A 19,441-nucleotide genomic window follows, 5' to 3' on the forward strand; every position below is an offset into this window, starting at 1 on the left:
GGTGTAGCTCAGTGGTTGAGCACCCGCTTCACACTTATGAAGTCCCGGGTTCAATCCTCAACACCGCCTTAAAAAAATAATGACCTAATTAACGCATCGCTCTGCTGGCTCACACTCTCCCGGGTCAGGAGCTCGCCACCCTGTGTCCTCTGCCTTAGGGTGCAGTGAACGTGCTTAGCTGCAACCGCAGGCTCCTCCGAGGTCCCGGCTCCTCTTCCAAGCCCACGTGGCAGCCTGCACTCAGGTCCGAGAGGCCGCCCACGTGTCTTGCCACACGGCCCCCTCCTTCGGCCCTCTCATAGCGCAGGGGCTCATTGCTCCAGCACTGGCAAGGGGGGGGGTTGACGCCCCTGCGTCGGCCAAAACCGAGTCTTAGGTAACGTAACGTGGTCGTGGGAGAGACAGCTCATCATTTTGGTTTTTTTTTTCCTTAAAGATTTATTTATTTATTTCTCTCCCCTTCCCTCTGCCCCAGTTGTCTGTTCTCTGTCTCTATTTGCTGTGTCTTATTTGTCCGCGTCTGTTGTTGTCAGCGGCAACAGGAATCTGTGTTTCTTTTTGTTGCGTCATCTTGCTGCGTCAGCTCTCCGTGTGTGCAGCGCCATTCCTGGGCAGGCTGCACTTTCTTTCATGCTGGGCGGCTCTCCTCACGGGCGCACTCCTTGTGCGTGGGGCTCCCCTACACGGGGGACACCCCTGCGTGGCAGGGCACTCCTTGCGCGCATCAGCACTGCGCATGGGCCAGCTCCACACAGGTCAGGGAGGCCCGGGGTTTGAACCGTGGACCTCCCGTGTGGTAGGCGGACGCCCTAACCACTGGGCCAAGTCCGCTTCCCCAGCTCATCATTTTAACCAGCTTATGACACCCGATCACGGGGATGACAACCGCTCGCCTTTGGACACGTCCTGGTGGTCAGCAGCAAGTCGCAGGTCCCACCTGCTCTCAAGGGGACGGGATTATCGGAGGTCACTCTCAATCCGTCCACCCTAAAACCGTGCCGGGAAATGGAGACAAGACAGGAAAAAGGGGAGGGAATCGCCAGGATTTCCTATTACGCAAACGTTTAGTAGTCCTGCAGGAGGATGGCGCCAAAAACACAGACCAGATGCTCGAAGGTGTTGAGGGCCGATGTACGTAACGAGAGGTACCTAGAAGTCGAAGCAAGTGTAGGTACAGGGCGGTTATTAACTCCGGGAGAAACGTGCGTTGTGCAAGAAAAAGAATGTCATCAGGCTGTCCAACGTGGCCTCACCGTTGGATAACGTTTGCATAATCCTAGTAAATCCCGAGCAAATCAAAATATTAGCAGGTCTGTATTTGGAAGATGGAAAGAAGGCAAAGCAGGGGGCGGGGAAGCTGGATACTGGGCTGTGTAAGAGGTAACGCTTCTTCATCTTCTATATTGGAAGCCAGTGGCAGAGCAGATGTGGCTCAAGCTGTTGAGCACCCGCTTCCCACATGGAACGTCCCAGGTTCAGTTCCCGGTGCCTCCTTAAAAAAAAAAAAAACAACAACAGCAAAACAATGAAAAGAACCAACTCAGGGGAGCCAACATGGCTCGGTGGCTGGGCACCAGCTTCCCGGGTTCAATCTCTGGTGCTGGCACCTCCAAAAAATCTGAAAAAGAAGCCGATGGATCATAGCAGAAACTGAAAAATCAAGAAAGTATAGGAAAGCTGACTTGGCCCAGTGGTTAGGGCGTCCGTCTACCACACGGGAGGTCCTCGGTTTAAACCCCGGGCCTCCTTGACCCGTGTGCAGCTGGCCCACGTGCAGTGCTGATGCGCGCAAGGAGTGCCGTGCCACGCAGGGGTGTCCCCCGCGTAGGGGAGCCCACGCACAAGGAGTGCACCCTGTAAGGAGAGCCGCCCAGCGCGAAAGAAAGTGCAGCCTGCCCAGGAATGGCGCTGCACACACACAGAGCTGATGCAGCAAGATGATGCAACAAAAAGAAACACAGATTCCTGGCCCTGCTGATAAGGATAGAAGCGGTCACAGAAGAACACACAGCGAATGGACACAGAGAGCACACAACTGGGGGCAGGGGGAAGAGAAGGGGAGAGAAATAAAGAAATCTTTTTTAAAAAGTGTAGTGAAAGGTTAAAAAAAAAAGGATTATACACTTTGGATAGATCATATGGTATATGAATATATCTCAATAAAACTGCTTAATAACCAACAAAAAAAAATGCACAATAGCTAAGGGTTGATAGAGGTTGCCTCTAGGGAGAAAGACGGGGACCAGGGCAGGCAGGAAACTCTCATTTTTCCTAGTAAGCCTGGAGGAGCGGACCTTTTAAACTATATACGCAATTTACTTTGATAAAAATTAAATTTAAGAAAAAAGAACTCGTCATCTACTCTCTCCGAATGTCTCGTGTTTGGCATGTCCGTCGTGGGTCGGTGAGAAACAGAAAGAGGCAAATGATTTGAAGGCGTTTGGCTCACAGGTTTGCCCTCTGCCCCAGGGCTCACGTAGAAGGACGAGCAGGTGCTGGCCCAGCAGGACTGGAGGCGCCAGGGACCCAGCCAGGGAGGGAGGGAGCGAGCCGAGAGGGGCCAGGAGGAGAGGGTGCCGGCTAGTCCTCCAGCCGGGGCACCCTTGCAACGAGAAGGCGTTGCAGGTCGTGTCGTTGGGGTATTTTCAATCCAGGACGGGGAGGAAGTGAAAGTGGGGGGGGGGGGGCGCTTGTTTTTCCTCTGGATATTGTCAAAAGTGTGAAAGAGGGGAGCCACCCACAGGAGCGCGGCCAGATGCTTCTAGATCTGGCCCTGGCCACGCGGCTGGGATCTGGTCGGGGTAGCCTAGAAAAAACGTGGCAGGAAAAGGGAGGCCTCCGGTATTAGAATAGCGAGCACTGGCCACGGGGCCCCGTGCGTGCTGTCCTAGTTCTGTTCTCCTCCAGGCCCCTCCCCACGCTCCTCCAGACCCGCTCTTTGTCCTGTCCCAAGAGCACCCTCAAGGGGAAGTTAAAAAATGGATATAGTTTCCCTCTGTCTTGTTATGTTTTCCTGCTGTAGCAGCTGATTGTCTCGGGAAGAGCTGGGGCGGTGGAAGCTGAAAACAAAAGGCGAGTGGCTCAGTTACACGGCAGAGAAAAGCCTGAGCTTCCAAGAACTACAGTTTTGGTCGTTCACCACCCCCTCCCTCCCTCCCTCCTCTTGCCTTCCCCTGCGTGCGAAGCAGGTGCTCAACCACTGAGCTACACCCGCTCCCTCTCTCTTCTTGAAGGGTTACGGAGTAATGATTTTAGAATTTTATATATATATATATATATATATCCCCCTCTGAGATGGCTCGCTCGTCTGTCTGCTCATTGTCTGCTTCTTGTCTCTGCTCGTTGTCTGCTCATCTTCCTTAGGTGGCACCGGGAACTGAACCCAGGACCTCCCACGTGGGAGGCGGGTGCCCAACTGCTTGATCCACATCCACTCCCTGCTCATTGTGTCTGCTCAGACATCAGCTCATTGCATCTGCTCATCTTCTTTAGGAGGCACCGGGAACCAAACTCGTGTAAGAGCAGGCACCCAATTGCTTGAGCCACATCCATTCCCCACAGAGTAATGATTTCAATCACCCTTAGGATGTGGGAATGAAACGTGTGCCGAGAACACCTCAGTGAGTTTTCAGATTAACTTCTCAGAAACCAGAATTGAATTACTGTTGTTTCCAACCAACAGAACATCCTCTTTATCTGGTTCTTGTTGCCATATACACTGGAGATGTTCATGGCATGCCTCCTGACTGTCGAATGATGAAATGATCAGACTGTGGCAGCATGAGAAGACACTGAGCCGTGAGCTTCCGCTCTTTCCGGCATCTTCTTTGGGCTGCACAGAGTGTTCTTGTTTTCATTTCCTAAACACCGGCTCTCAGTTTAGAACCATATCTGTTTGTAGTTTATCGCCACCCTAATGAAGCGTTCTTTCTCAGAATCGTACTTGTCCCCCATCTGAGCTGTCCCTGTTAACTTAAGCAGAATACCTGCGGTCCTATCTTTAGATATTGGCCACAGATTTGATTGCCTGAGTAGTGATTACAGCAAATCCGGCTTTTAAAAATGTTTGCAGAGCCAGAAAAATTCAGGAACAACCTCATAAAACTAATAAACCCATCTTTTCCTGTGAAAGAAATAGACCAAATTTGTTCTTGAGGATTTTGAGTCCTTCCATCACGAAATAACAATGGTATCTATTGCATTAAACACCTAACCAGGGTCCTTTCTTCATCTTCTTTTAAGTTTCAAATAGACCCTATAATCCAGAGATTTTCACGCTCATGCTTTGTTTGCAAATAAACCGAGGCTCAGTGGGGTACCTCACCCAAGAATACCCGGAATGTCAAGTATGGATTCAGGGAAGCAGACTTGGCCCAGCGGTTAGGGCGTCCGTCTACCACATGGGAGGTCCGCGGTTCAAACCCCGGGCCTCCTTGACCCGTGTGCAGCTGGCCCATGCGCAGTGCTGATGCGCGCAAGGAGTGCCCTGCCACGCAGGGGTGTCCCCCGCGTAGGGGAGCCCCACGCGCAAGGAGTGCACCCCTAAGGAGAGCCGCCCAGCACGAAAGAAAGGGCAACTTGCCCAGGAATGGTGCCGCACACACGGAGAGCTGACACAACGAGATGACGCAACAAAAAGAGACACTGATTCCCATGACGTTGACAACAACAGAAGCAGACAAAGAAGAACACGCAGCAAATGGACACAGAGAACAGACAACTGGGGCGGGAAAGGGGAAGGGGAGAGAAATAAATAAAAAATAAATCTTAAAAAAAAAAAAGTATGGATTCAGGCCTCCAGTGTAGATAAGAAGAATGAAATGTGAATCGTTCAATGCCTGAGAAATTGTGACCTTTATGCACCTTTTTGGTGAGGAATAAAAACAAAGCAGCTCAGTGACAGATAAACCAACTGGCTGTCTGGCGATGCCATTACTTTCAAACGTTGCATCTTGGATTTTGCCAGCTCGCCAAAGCACGCTTCAAACTTGGTGATGGAATATTTTCCCTGAAATTTTTACGATAAAATTTAGATGGCTCTTGGGTTATTTCGGTAGATAATGGTGACTATTCACGCTTCCTAGATGGAAGTAAATAAGCCACGCCTGACAGCCGATCTTCAAAGAGTAGCAAGCCTGTAATTTTTTAAGGGAAAACTCTGGGTGGTGCCTATGTTTGTATCATTTGGGGAATGTTTTTTTTTAATCATCATAAGGTGTTTGCTCACTAACTGCTAGACAAGTTTTTAGGGTGTTATTGGGAAAGATACTACCCTGCTTCTGAGCCACATCACATGTTCTTAGATAAATGTTCAAACTTGAAACCATCAAGTAAAAATGTCTTTCCATGAACACTTGACCACCGCTGAAGTACCAGTGGCTTGGTGGGCTCCATGGACCCCCATTAGAGAGAGGTGGCCCCCTGCGTGGGTGCAGTTGCTGTGCCTGGCAGCTCCCCTTCCCCGCTGTGGTCTAGGGCTGCGCCGCCCCTGGGTGGCTGTGACGCTACGCCCACGGTGGCAGGGCGGCTCAGTGGTTAGGGCCTGGCCACCTGTGTCAGCCTGTCCGCATTGGGCCCAACGGTCGTAGCGGCGGTTACTAGGTCAAAGAGAAGGTCCCCGCGTCCTCTCATTCATGTCGGAGGCACTACCCACGTCGTCCCAGGGAGCATAGTGAGCTGCAGCAGGAGGCCCGCGCCAGCTTCCGGAGCATTCCCTGGTTCCGCGCGTAGGTTCCCTCTTGACGCGGTGGCAGCTGTGCAGGTGGAGGCTCCCTGGCTGCCCGGAGACGCCCAGGGTGCTCCATCTCCACCAGAGCAAGCACGTGGGAATCCCAAGGTGATCGCAGAGCGTTCATCTCCATTTTAACGGTCTCTGCTATTTCCCCTCTCCTTTGTCCCTGGGTATCTGCACTGGGTTGTGTTTCCTTCTATATATATTAGAAGAGCTTAATTATCTAAATAGTTATTTGTATTAGTCAGCCAAAGGGGTGCCGATACAAAATACCAGAAACTGGTTGGTTTTTATAAAGGGTATTTATTTGGGGTAGGAGCTTACAGATACCAGGCCATAAAGCATAAGTTATTTCCTTTACCAGAGTCTATTTGGAGCAAGATGGCTGCCGACGTCTGCGAGGGTTCAGGCTTCCTGGGTTCCTACGTTTCCAGGGCTTGCTTTTCTCTGGGTTCAAGGTTCCTTCCTTGCTGGGGCTGGCTTCTCTTTCCTCTGGGTGCTGACTTCCTGGGGTTACAGTTTAAGACGTCAGCATCAAACTCCAACATCAGAAAACCCTCAGCTCTGTCCTTTGCCATGCCAATGCCCTAATGACGTGGCCCAATCAAAGCCCCAATCATAACTCTGTCGTGCCCAGGTACAGATCAGATTACAAGCATAATCCAATATTTCTTTTTGGAATTCATCAATAATATTAAACTGCTATAATTTCATATAAACAGCTCTGTTCCTCACATCCAAAGAAGAAGGAAAGAAACAGAAAAATCCTGCTGGGGAGTGGATGTAGCTCAAGTGGTTGAGCACCTGCTTCCTATGTTCAAGGTCCAGGGTTCAATCCTTAGTACTTCCTAAAAACAAACAAGCAAACAAATGGAAAATACAACTCTTGTTAGGAAATGAGCATAGCTCGGTGATTGAGTGCCTGATTCCCATATATGATGTCCTGGGTTCAATCCTAAAAATAAAAAATAAAAAAAAAGAAGAAAAAGAAAAAGCCTGTGGCCTGAGGAGTTTCCTTTTGTTTGCCTTTTTCCTGTTCTCTTATCGCCTTCCATTTTTATTCATCTATTTTAAAAATATATTTATGGGAGGCATAATTCTGCCAAGGTTCTGGATTTAAATTCAGAAAATGCTTTTGCTTAATTAAGAATTTAAATTTTTGAGTTACTATTCATCAAAGAGAAAATCTTTTCCTTTAAATGGATATCATGATACAATTAAGCCTTATAGTCTTTTTGGTTGTTTTAAAAGTTTTGTAACAGGGTGATACTTAGCTTCGTTCAGTCACCCATTAGCAGAGGAAAGAGCTCTCCACTTCAGATCCCGAGCTGAAGGAAAAGAGGTGTGAGTAAAACTGGCATTTCTTACCAGAACCAAAATAAAACTGGAATGCTATATTCACAGTACGAAAAAGGATTAGGTTAATGGAGTAATCAGAAGAGAAGGATTTCACAAGAACAACAAAATTAATTACTATGATGGTTCTGTTAAGTAGAAATGATGATTCTAGGACTTTGTGAAAGAGAATTTTAAATTATTTTTCTCCTCATGCCAAGGATATTCTTTTAATTCTTAATGATCAGCTTTAAATACATAAATATTTTCTCTTTATTGCCCTTTAATGTGTGTTTCTGGAGGCCGTTGATACAACTCATTGTGCCTCCAAAATAAGGTTAACCCAAAATGGGTAAGGATCCGGAAAAGATGACGTGGTTAAAGTGAGGGGCATCGTGGCCCCGTGTTTCTCAGCCTTCGTGAAGGAATGCATTCTGCAGCGTGACAAGTCAGGACAACTTCGTGGCTCCTCAGCGGCTTGGAGCAGGGCCTGCTCAGAAGGCACGCAGGGAGAGTCACCAGCCGGCCCCCCGGGCCAAGCTCAAGGTCAGGCAGCAGGTCCAGGGCTGTCTCACTTCTTTGCCTGCCGTGCGGCTCTGACCCCTGTCTGGGGCTCACAAGTCTTTGGTAATGAAGCTTCTTCTTGGGGGAGAATCACAAGTAGATTTGGGGACACTGATGTGGCTCAAGTGAGCGGGCTTCCGCCTACCATATGGGAGGACCCAGGTTCCATCCCTGGGGCCTCCTGGTGAAAAAGAAGAGAAAGTGTGCCCGCGCGAGTGAGTTGTGCAGCAAGATGATGGCACAACAAAAGAGAGAAGGGGAGAGTCAAGGTGAAGCGCAGCAGAGACCAGGAACTGAGGTGGCACAATTGCCGGGGAACCTCTCTCCCCATCAGAGGTCTCCAGGATCCAATCCCGGAGAATCCTAGAGGAGAGAAAATGAGAAGAGAAGACAACACAGACAGCAGAAACAGCAGGGGGCGGGGGGTGTAAACAAATAAATAAATCTTTTTTTTTTTAATATACCTTTGTTGACAATGGCTCTTTATCCACAGGTGAGGGAATCTCAGGTGTACAGATCATATGTGGTTTCTTTGGTTTATTTGTTTATTAGAGAAGTTGTAGGTTTACACAATTACCATGTGTAAAATACAGGATTCCCATACACCACCCTGTGGGTAGCACCTTGCGTTAGTGTGACACATTCTTCTGTTATGGTTGATGAAACAGCGTTTTTGTAGTTGAAGTATTAACTGGACTGCATGGTGCACGTTAGGGCACCGTGTGGCTCAGGCTGTGACCGTAAGGTTCCTGGGGCCCCTCAGGAGATCCTGTATCCATCAGGGGTATTGGCCTGTCACTTTATTTTCATGTGGCATCCTTTTCTGGCTTCGGTATTAGGGTGATTTGTTGGCCTCATAGCATGAGTTAGGGAGTGGTCCCTTTTCTTCAATTTTTTTTGGACGAGTTTGAGCAGGATTGGTGTTCATTCTTCTTGGAATGTTTGGCAAAATTCACCTGTGAAGACATCTGGTCTTGGGCTTTTCTTTCTTAGGAATTTTTTTTCCCCTTATTTTTAAAGAAATTTTATATACATATATATATAAAGTTATATATATATATATATATATATATAAAGTTAGAGAACTTATAAAGTAAGCATGCGGAGTGTGCAGAATTCCCGTAGTTCACCCCACCACCAATACCTTACATTGTTGTGGAACATTTGTTACAGATTAGAAGAGAACATCTTCAGACCATCTGAAGATCTATATCTATAGAGTACTATGATCTATAGCGTACATTTGGTACATTTTTTCCATACCCCTTTATTATTAACACAATATCTTCTTTGACATTGATGCAAGAATGTTACAATATTGCTGTTAACTCTAGCCCGTAAGTTACATTAACTGTATTTGTCCCACGCATCTCCATATTCTTACCACCTTCTAATAGTGACGTACATTTGTTCTAGTTCATTCTTCCTTGGAAACATTTTGATTATAGATTCAATCTCTTTACTTGGTGGTTTGTTGAGATGTTCCTCTTGAGTCGATGTAGGTAATTAATGTATTTCTTAGAATTTGCCCGTTTCATCTAGGCTATCTAATTTGTTGGCCTACCGTTGTTCATAGTATCCTCTTATAGTTCTTTTTATTTCTGAGGTCGGAGAAATAAACTCCACCCTTTTTCATTTCTTGCTTTAGTTATTTCTGTCCTCTCTAGTTCTTCTAGCTAAAGGTTTGTCAATTATTGGTCTTTGCAAATATCTGTCTTTTGGTTTTGTTGATACTTAACTATTGTTTTTTTTAATTCTTTACTTCATGTATCCTTACTTTATATATCTTTGTTTTTATGACTTCCTTCCTTTGGCTCACTTTGGGTTTAGTTTGATATTCTTTTACCACTCCAGTTTTGCAGTTAGGTCTCTGGTTTGAGATCTTTCCTTTTTTTTTTTTTTAAAGGAGGTGCCAGGATTGAACCCAGGACCTCTTACATGGGAAGGAGGCGCTCAACCACTTGAGCTACATCTGCTCCCCTTTGTTCTTTTTTTACTGTAAACATTTAGAGCTATAAATTTCCTTCTCAGCACTGCCTTCTCTGCATCCTGTAAGTTTTGGTATGTTGTATATTCATTGTCATTCACCTCAAGATATTTTGTAATATTCTTTGTGATATCTTCTTTGTCGCATAGGTTAAGTGTACATTGTTTGATCTCCACATATTCGTGGATTTTCCATATCTAACTCCATTGTTGTTTCTAGCTTCATCTTTTGACCAGAGAGGATACATTGCATGATTTCAATATTTTTTAATTTATCGAGACTTGTAACATGTGGTCCATCCTGGAGACTGATCCACATGCTCTCAAGAGGAATATGTATTCTGTTTATATTTTATTCTATATATGTCTGTTGGGTCTAGTATCATTCAAGTCTCATGTTTCCTCATTGATCTTCTTTCTAGGTGTTCTGTCCATTTTTTAAAATGCTATATTGAAACTATTTCTACTTTGAAATTGTCAATATTTCTTCATATATTTTGGGATTCTGCAGTTAGGTGCATATATAATTATTATTGTTATGTCTTCCTATTGAATTGACCCCTTTATCAGTACATAATGACCTTCATTGCCCCTTGTAACAGATTTTGACTTAAAGTCTATTTCATCTGAAATACTCATATACCTACCACAGGTCTCTTTTGGTTTCTATTTGCATGGTGTATTTTTTTCATTCTTTTACTTTCAACCTATTTATATCTTTGACTTTAGGGTGAGTCTCTAATAAAACAGCATATGGTTAGGCCATGCTTTTTTATTCATTCTGCCTTTTGACTGGAGAGTTTAATCTCTTCATATTTGAAATAAATACTGATACTACTACTACTTTCTTCTGCTATTTTGCTATTTGACCTTGGTCTTATACCTTTTTGACCCTCATTTCTTCTACAAAATCCTACTTTCATATTTATTTCATTTTTTTATATTGTACCATTTTGAGTCCCTTCTCATTTCTTTATGAATATATTTTTCGTGTATATTCTTTGTGGTAACCATGAGATTAAAACGTAACATTCCACATCTATAACCATCATATTTGGCACGTGTATTCCAGGCAGCCTCAGAAGCCTTTTTAACTCATAATGTACCTAAAGTTCACCCCTGTGCAATTAACAAGACAGGAGCTTGCCACCGTATGTCACAGTGGGTTGTGCCATTGGCCATGGGCTGCACGGCTCCCTTTGACCTCCCCTGACCCTGCCACTCACACTCTGGGGAAGGGAGTGGCCAGTGGGGCCTGCAGGTGGACAGGTGTCCATCCCCACCCATCCCTACCTGCTTGGTGCCCAGACCGAGGAGGAGGAGCACCCCCCACAGAAGGTGCTTTCCTCTCCCTTCCCCCAGCACTCCCCCCCTTTCCCCAAGTGCTACAAGGAATGGGGAGTGAGCTGGGGTGGCTCATGCCGGATGGCATCATCAGAGCTGGTGCTTCTCCACCCGTAACATGGAGAATATGAGCCATCCAGGGGCCTTGTTGAAATTCAGGTTCTGATGCAGCAGGTCTGGGGGGGACAGCAATGCTTGCGTTTCTAGCAAGCTCCCGGTGGTGCCAGATGCTGCTCTACCCGACTCCAGTTTGAGCCGTGCACCCCTCCTGGGGGGAGAGTAGGGTGGTGGAGCGCTAGAGAGAGCTGGGTGTTGGTTTCCAGGCCTTATTTAGATTCCTCTTTTGCTGAGAGCTCTTGCCCAGGTAGGAAGAAGCTGGTGAACCCAGATGCCCTCAGTGCCAGCTGTGTCACGGCGTGTCTAGATGCAGGATGTTCTCTGGCTGTCGTGTGGGGCAGGGCCAGCCTTGGTGGGGCCCTTAGAAGAGCAGGCTCAGCAAACTTCCAGGTGTCTTTCCTCTGAAGGACTGGATGCAGCAGGGAATCACAGGTGGAGGCACTGGAATGGAGAAGGAGTGGGTCGACCAGGAGTCTCACAGGAGATCCTAGCGTCACCAGGGGATTCTGGTGCAGGTGGCCTGAGACCCCACGTTAGACACTGCTCTCAGCACAGTGCAGTAGAGAAGGGAGAAGAGGGCTGTGGACTCAGCTTGCCTGGGGCAGATGTGCCGCACCTTCCCTGGAAGGGGAGGCCAAAAATAGTGCCTGCCTCACAAGGTGCTGGGGAGGTTTTTTTTTTAAGTCATCCCTGGGAAACCCACAGAGTGGTGGGTGTTAAATGAGTAATTTAAAATTAAGGCGTAAGCACGGAACATAACAAGCATTTAGGAGAATGTGGAACCCTACGACACTGTGGGTGGGGATGTAAAATGGTGCAGCTGCTGTGGAAAGCAGTCTGGCAATTCCTCAGAAAGTTAATTAGAGAATTACCACATTACCTAGCAACCCCAGTTCTAGGTATACACCTCCCAAAAATTAAAACAGGGACTAGAACAGTTATTTGCACACCAATGTTAATAGTGGCATTATTTGCAATTGCCAAAAGGGAGAAACAACCCAAATATCCATTAGCAGGTGAATGGATAAGCAAAATGTGGTGTGGACACACAATGGACTGTTTGGCCTGAAAAGGAAAGTTCAGATACATGCGACATGGGTGAATCTTGAAGACATCGTGTTGAGTGAAAATAAGCCAGCACAAAAGGGCAACTCTTACATGAGTCCACTTATAAGAAGTATCTAAACAAATGTATAGAGACAGAAAGTAAAAACAGGTTAAAAGAGGCAGGGGAGTTGGAAGAAAGGGGAGTTAATGCTTAAAGGCTAGAGTTTCTGTTTGGGTGCTAAGTTTCCATAATAGATGGTGGTGATGGCAGCACAGCATCGGGAATGTAATTCACGCCACTGAATGTGCACTTGAAAGTGGTTTATATTGTATTGATGCTATTGCGATTTTAAAAATGAAAGTAAGATTTTTAAAAATGCCACAGGTTCAAGTCAGGTGTCCTGCTTTGCCACTTATTAACTGAGTGACCTTGCACAAGTTACTTCACTTCTCTAAACCTCATTTTCCTTATTTATAAAGTGGAAAGAATGAACGTCCCTACCTTGTTGTGAGGGTAAATAAGCAAATCACCTGCACGATGCCTAGCACGTAGGAGGTTTTCCCTAAACACGCGTTGCTGTAAAAGAGGCTGCGGTCGTCGCTGTACAAAGAGGAGTCTCCGGGCTGAGCCCAGAAGTGCTAGGGTTTACAGAAGTGTACCTGGGACAGCGACTGGGGCCGAGAAAAGACCCCCCCTCGTCCATCCACACCCACTCCCCTTTCACCCAGGGGACCCCTGGTTGTTGGGGTTCGGCATTGAGCTCCGATTCAGAAAGAAAGGTTTGACATCAGTGTGTTGATCTGGGACTCTGGGGGCGGTGCATGGCGTAATTCTTACATTTCATTTCCTTAAGCCAAGAGCAAAATGCCAGATGGTGAATGTCAAGAGACGTTTGCCCCAAACTGAAGTTACCCGAGGCTATACTGCATTGTGTGGCGCGTTGGTGTCATCAGACGTTCGGCGTGATGGCGTGGTGGCGTTTGCTAACGTGTAACTGCTCTCTTTTCCTCCCAGATGAGCACCATGCCAGGACTGCCGACGCGGCCTTGCTTTTATGACATTGACCTTGACACGGAAACCGAACAAGTCAAAGGCTTGTTCTGATTGAGCAGACCTTCCAGGCGGCCCCATTCCAGGTAGGTGGCTGGCTTTTATTTTTTTTTTTAATTCAAAACCTTATCTTTTGTTTTTCTTTATTTTTTTAACATATTAATTTTAGTGATCGATACTAATAAAGCATGTAATTCATCTAAAGTGTACAATCAATGGCATTCGTATAATTGCTTCAGTCATTATTAGAACATTTTCATTATTTCAATAATAGTAAATTTTGTGATATTTATTGCAAAGGTGATCTATCTGGTAAGTAATTTTCTTGTTTTGTTTTTGTTTTTTTTTAAAGATTTATTTATTTATTTCTCTCCCCTTCTCCCCCCGCCCCGGTTGTCTGTTCTCTGTGTCTATTTGCTGCGTCGTCTTCTTTGTCTACTTCTGTTGTTGTCAGCGGCACCGGGAATCTGTGTTTCTTTTTGTTGCATCATCTCGCTGTGTCAGCTCTCCGTGTGTGCAGCGCCATCCCTGGGCAGGCTGCACTTTTCTTTTGAGCTGGGCGGCTCTCCTTACGGGGCGCACTCCTTGCGCGAGCCCCACGCAGGGGACACCCCTGCGTGGCAGGGCACTCCTTGCGCGCATCAGCACTGCGCATGGGCCAGCTCCACACGGGTCAAGGAGGCCCGGGGTTTGAACCGCGGACCTCCCATATGGTAGACAGACGCCCCAACCACTGGGCCAAGTCCGCCACCCCAGTAAGGAATTTTCTGACTGCCTTGGAATTCACTCCTGGGAGTGGCTGTGCAACTTTATGATCATGACAATCAGATCATGCCATCCTTGAAGACAGATTGGCTTAGGGTGACTCTTGCCATAACAGAGGAAGCCTGGAAGCACATTGTTCTCTGTCACAGAATTAAAACCAGCCTCTGCTCAGCCGTAAGACAGTAACTCCTGCCCCTTCCTACCCCACGCCTCTCGGGGCAGCTAGAATCGTGTGACACCCAGCAGGCGTGCTGTGCTCTTACTCCCCCAGAAAGGCACAGCAAGAGAGGTGCTCTCCACCTCCAAGTCAGGGGCAGGAGGGCAGCGGGCGCAGGGGCCTTGTGGTTTGCAGAGGCCGGGAGGGGTCCGAGGGAGCCCCCGGTCTCTTCCCTGTCCCCTCCTGCCTCTGCCCCGACTTGCCTTGGTGAAGGCCAGCGGCCACACTCACGCCCGGCTGGAGCACCTCCCATCAAAATGTCAGAGGCGTGGAGCCCCCGGCCACATCCCTTTATCAAACACGCCCTCGCCATATTCCCCAGATACACTCCTTCCCCTGAGACACCCCCAGCTCCTTCTCCCCACTCGCTCCTTTAGCCCAGCACCTGCCCGCCCCCTCACCAGCGTATCCGGGGCCATGCGGGTGAGCTTGCACCACCAAAAGAATCTTCTCTCCGTCCATTGCCCGGTTATGGCTCCTCACCAGACATAGAATTTCCTCGTGTGTTTTGTTATTGTTATTTCCCAGCACTATTAGCTAGAAGGGCGGTCCCTGTGAGGACGTGGCAGGGAACTTGGCAAAAGTGCGTTCCAATGTCGGATTAAAAGTAGAACTTGTAAGGGATGGTTTGGGGTATTTTGCGGAGGAGATGTCCCAGCTAAGTGTGGCAGGTGCAGCCTGGTTTCTCCTTGTAGCTTACAGTAAAATCCAAGGGGAAAGGGATATGCTGAGAATTAAGCTCTTAAGTACAAAAGATCCAGCCAGTGATTTTGAAAATCCTCAGCCTACCTAAGTAGCGTGCAATGAGCTTTGGGCCACAGGTGGCTCTAGCAGGACCTCCCTGAGCTGTTTTGGTAAGTCTTTATTGATAAAACACTAATAGGGAAGCGGACTTGGCCCAGTGGTTAGGGTGTCCGTCTACCACATGGGAGGTCCGCGGTTCAAACCCCAGGCCTCCTTGACCAGTGTGCAGCTGGCCCATGTGCAGTGCTGATGAGCACAAGGAGTGCCCTGCCATGCAGGGATGTCCCCCACGTAGGGCAGCCCCATGCGCAAGGAGTACGTCCTTGCGTAAGGAGAGCCACCCAGCATGAAAGAAAGTGCAGCCTGCCCAGTAGTGGCACCGCACACACGGAGAGCTGACACAACAAGATGACGCAACAAAAAGAAACACAGATTCCCGTGCTGCTGCTAAGGAAAGAAATGGACAAAGAAGAACACGCAGCAAATAGACACAGAGAACAGACAACTGGGGCGGGGGGTGGTAAGGGGAGAGAAATAAATAAAATAAATCTTTAAAAAAAAAAAAAAGCCTTAGCCACAATCTTCGTCATCTCTTACAAAAGAAAACTAAAAAATGAACTCAGGGAGATTTAACACAGTAGCCCGTACACTTGGGTTTTGATAAGTGCTCTTTTGGTCCTTCGCTGTCACTTTTGCGTGTGAATGTCGTGGGTGTCCTGGGTAGACCCTGGGGAAACTCCACCACCATTCCTCTTGAACCAGAGATTGACCCCTGTCCTAGCTCATCACCCTTTTCTTGTCAAGGGCCCATTGTGCTGCATTGGTGCCATTTGTCATTTTTCTACAGAACAAGCGTATATAGTTCTCTTCTCTCTCGGATCGCGTTTTTCTGGCCTTTGGTCAATTTTCCTTTGCTTTCCAAGTGGGTCCAGTCACCCCAGTTATACCCTGAAGGCTGTGTATAGAACTCAGGCATGGGAAGCGGATGTGGCTCAACTGATAGAGCATCCGCCTACCACATGGGAGGTCCAGGGTTTGATCCCCAGGGCCTCCCGTCTCATGAGGTGAGTTGGCCCACGCAAGGAGTGCCCAGCCACGCAGGGGTGTCCCCCACGGAGGGGAGGCCCACGCGCAAGGAGTGCACCCCGGAAGGAGAGCCGCCCTGCGTGAAAAAAGCGCAGCCTGCCCAGGAGTGGCACCGCACACACGGAGAGCTGACACAGCAAGATGATGCAACAAAGAAAGCGACACAGTTTCCTGGTGCCGCCTGAGAAGAATGAGAGCAAACAAAGAAGAACACACAGCGAGTGGACACAGAGAGCAGACAATGGGGGGAAGGGGAGAGAAATAAATAAAATAAATCTTTAAAGAAGACTCAGGCAGCGCCCAGGGGACACGGCCTTCGTTTACGAAGGTATCGTCGAAAGCCTTCCTGTGTTACTTAAGATAGCCTCATGCCCTACAAAGTATCCCTCTGGTTGTATGTGAAGATTTGAGCACAGGGCATGGGGCTGGGAATGCTGGCACAGCCTGAGCACTCCAGCATGCCAGACGTGCGCCCAGGACCCGACGCGTCCGACGGCGCATGGAACAGGTGATCCATGAGGCCCGGAGCCTCCGGGAGGGGACATGCTCCCTGTGGTCACACGACTTTGAGGCGGCAGTGGCCCTCGTCCCAGGACAGCCGGCTGCCTCTCCCCCGCTCGGTGCTGCCTCTTCTTCGTAGCCGTTTTCCCCTCCCCTAGCACATGTCACGCTGGCCCCGGGCCAGCGAGATGAGGGTTATTTTCATTTCAAGGCTGCAAAGACTCTGCCCTGAGAGGTGCACCCTGGCCCACGCGGAATAGCTAACGAGCCCAAAGAGCAGTCCTTCACCGGGTCCTCTTACCTGAGCCTCATCCCAGCCCTAAGCCCAGTGCAAAGGGTGCCCTTTTCGTTTCAGTCCTGGGGACCCATGAATTTGGGGCCCCCTTCCAAAAGACGATACCAGCTAGTTCAACAGACTGGTATTCGGGGATATTTTTTTTTTAAATAACAAAAGATATTTATTTGAGCATTAAAAGCTGTGATGTTGTATAAGTTCTTTTTTAAAAAAATATTTTTTTTCTCCCCTTCCCTGCCCCTACCACCCAGTTGTCTGCTCACTGTTTCCATTCGCTGTGTGTTCCTCTGTGTCCGCTGGGATTCTTGTCAGCGGCACCCAGAATGTGTGTCTCTTTTTGTTGCGTCATCTTGTTGCGTCAGCTCTCCATGTGTGCGGCGCCATTCCTGGGCAGGCCGCACTTTTTTTGCACGGGGCAGCTCTCCTTACAGGGCACACTCCTTGCACAGGGGACATCCCTGCATCGCACGGCACTCCTTGCGCACATCAGCACTGCACGTGGGCCGGCTCATCACACAGGTCAGGAGGCCCGGGATTTGAACCCTGGACCTCCCATGTGGTAGGCGGAAGCTCTGTCCATTGAGCCAAATCTGCTTCCCCCGAGTTCTTTTTAATCGCAGTGTAACAGGGCTATCTCTTACTTCACTCTTGAACTGAATGGCATTTTCCCTCTCATTAAGACTAGGTTGCTTTCCTCCTTGTGAGCTGCCCAGCACTCTTCTAGGCTTAAACTGGGTTCAGCAGCCGTCATTTGGCCTGTCTGGAACAAGTGCTAAACCTGAGCTAAAACCACTGTACGAAGCAAACATTCCCTCGCGGTGACTCCTGCAGTAGAACGAGCCAGGAGATAACTCTTCTCTTTCCTGTGCCCACTCACGTCCGGCCATCGGAGGACACGTGTCTGCCGATTCCTAGCCCAAGGCCCACGGCGATTAAAAATGCGGAACATGAAAATACGAAGCCTTGGAGCCCAGCCAGCTTGGGTCCATTTGGGCATCGGACAGGGCCGTGCCTCGCTGGCTCCTTTTCCTGACACAGAAATCAGACAACGGACAAGTGGGCACGTGGTCCTGTGGGTGTTTATCGTTCCTTTAGGAACGTGGTGGAGATGGGGCCACATGGAAAGAAGACTCCACCGGGTGAATGGCTATTTTCTTCTACTCCCTCGCCTGTCCCACTTCTGTCACCCTCTAGGAAATGATGTGAGATTTAATATGAACTTGAGAGGCCGAGAAACGACCAGAATCTGAGCTCTTGGCTCCTTCTTTCCAAGACTTCTCTGTAGCACTTTCATTATTGTTAGAATAGGGGCGTGATTCATTCTTTCGGATGTCCCTAAATAGAAGTAATTAAAATAGGTTGTTTGTCCCCAAAGAAACTGATCCTGTCACACTACCATTTGAAGATGGTTGGCCTTGGGAGTAAGGTTTCTTTTTTTTTTCTTTCCTTTTGGTTTCTTCTTAGATCTCTTTCACATTTCTGAGCCTTAGCAGGATTCACAGGAGCCCAGTGGAGTCTGGCAAATTCCCAAAGATTTCACATTCTCCCTTGCTGCATTCTGATGTGTGACGTTACATGTCGAGCAGGAGAAGGTGGACTCTGCTCTAAAAGTTAGCTGTTGACCAAAGAATTGTTTATTCTTGAATTAGACGCATGGAAAGAAGCACAGTGTCTCCCCTAACTGGCCTTTAGGACAGAGGGTTCCAATGATACTAAATGGTCATAAATTAATCTTCAGTAGGTCCTTCCCTGGCCAGGGCTGAGAGGATCCCTTGGCAAGCTCCAGGACTCTGAATTTGCTCTGAAAACTGCCTTTTCAGAGGGTCCCTCAAAAAGCGCCCATCACCGTGAGCCATCCTGGGAGGAGAGACCCCCTTATCTCATTCCATTTCCAGCCTGGGGCCGTGGAGAACCCCCCGTTACTTAAATAATCCTGATTGTGTGGTCTGCTGATAGGAACTGGACACGAGGAGTAGTCTTACGGAGTTAAACTACGGAGTGTGGGGTGAGGAGGGGGCACAGGCACTGGCTGTGTCCGTGGAAGGTGTAACAAGGTCCATGGTACACACTGGAAATGGGTGGAGTTGATGGTGACACATGACAATGAGTCTAACACTGCTGATGTATGAATTGATTGTGGCTGAAGGGGGAGCTAGGGAGGTTAATTTTAATGGAAAGACAGCTAGAGAATAATCTAGGGATTGTATGGTACAGTGTATAGATGAGGGCTGAGGGGAATATGACAAATACAAGAATGTGGCGGCGGACTTGGCCCAGTGGTTAGAGCGTCCGTCTACCACATGGGAGGTCCACGGTTCAAACCCTGGGCCTCCTTGACCCATGTGCAGCTGGCCCATGTGCAGTGCTGATGCGTGCAAAGAGTGCCCTGCCACCCAGGGGTGTCCCCGCGTAGAGGAGCCCCACGCGCAAGGAGTGTGCCCCGTAAGGAGAGCCGCCCAGCGTGAAAGAAAGTGCAGCCTGCCCAGGAATGGTCCCGCTCACACGGAGAGCTGACACAACAAGGTGACGCAACAAAAAGAAACACAGATTCCCGTGCCGCTGACAACAACAGAAGCGGACAAAGAAGATGCAGCAAATAGACACAGAGAACAGACAACCGAGGTTGGGGGCGGGAAGGGGAGAGAAATAAATAAATAA

The 19,441-nt window shown here is 48.2% G+C and overlaps 1 protein-coding gene across 1 annotated transcript in view; it reads left to right on the forward strand.

Annotated features, from left to right (window-relative positions):
* Window positions 1-19,441, forward strand: part of MTHFD1L (methylenetetrahydrofolate dehydrogenase (NADP+ dependent) 1 like) — a 204,680-nt gene that overhangs the window by 182,730 nt on the left and 2,509 nt on the right. Inside the window, exon 27 of the mRNA XM_058289725.1 lies at window positions 13,140-13,261. Within this exon, the coding sequence (XP_058145708.1) occupies window positions 13,140-13,229 (90 nt within the window). The 3' untranslated portion in view covers window positions 13,230-13,261. The remainder of the gene's footprint in view (window positions 1-13,139; window positions 13,262-19,441) is intronic.

Source organism: Dasypus novemcinctus, chromosome 28 (genome assembly GCF_030445035.2).
Source record: "Dasypus novemcinctus isolate mDasNov1 chromosome 28, mDasNov1.1.hap2, whole genome shotgun sequence".
NCBI lineage: Eukaryota > Metazoa > Chordata > Mammalia > Cingulata > Dasypodidae > Dasypus > Dasypus novemcinctus.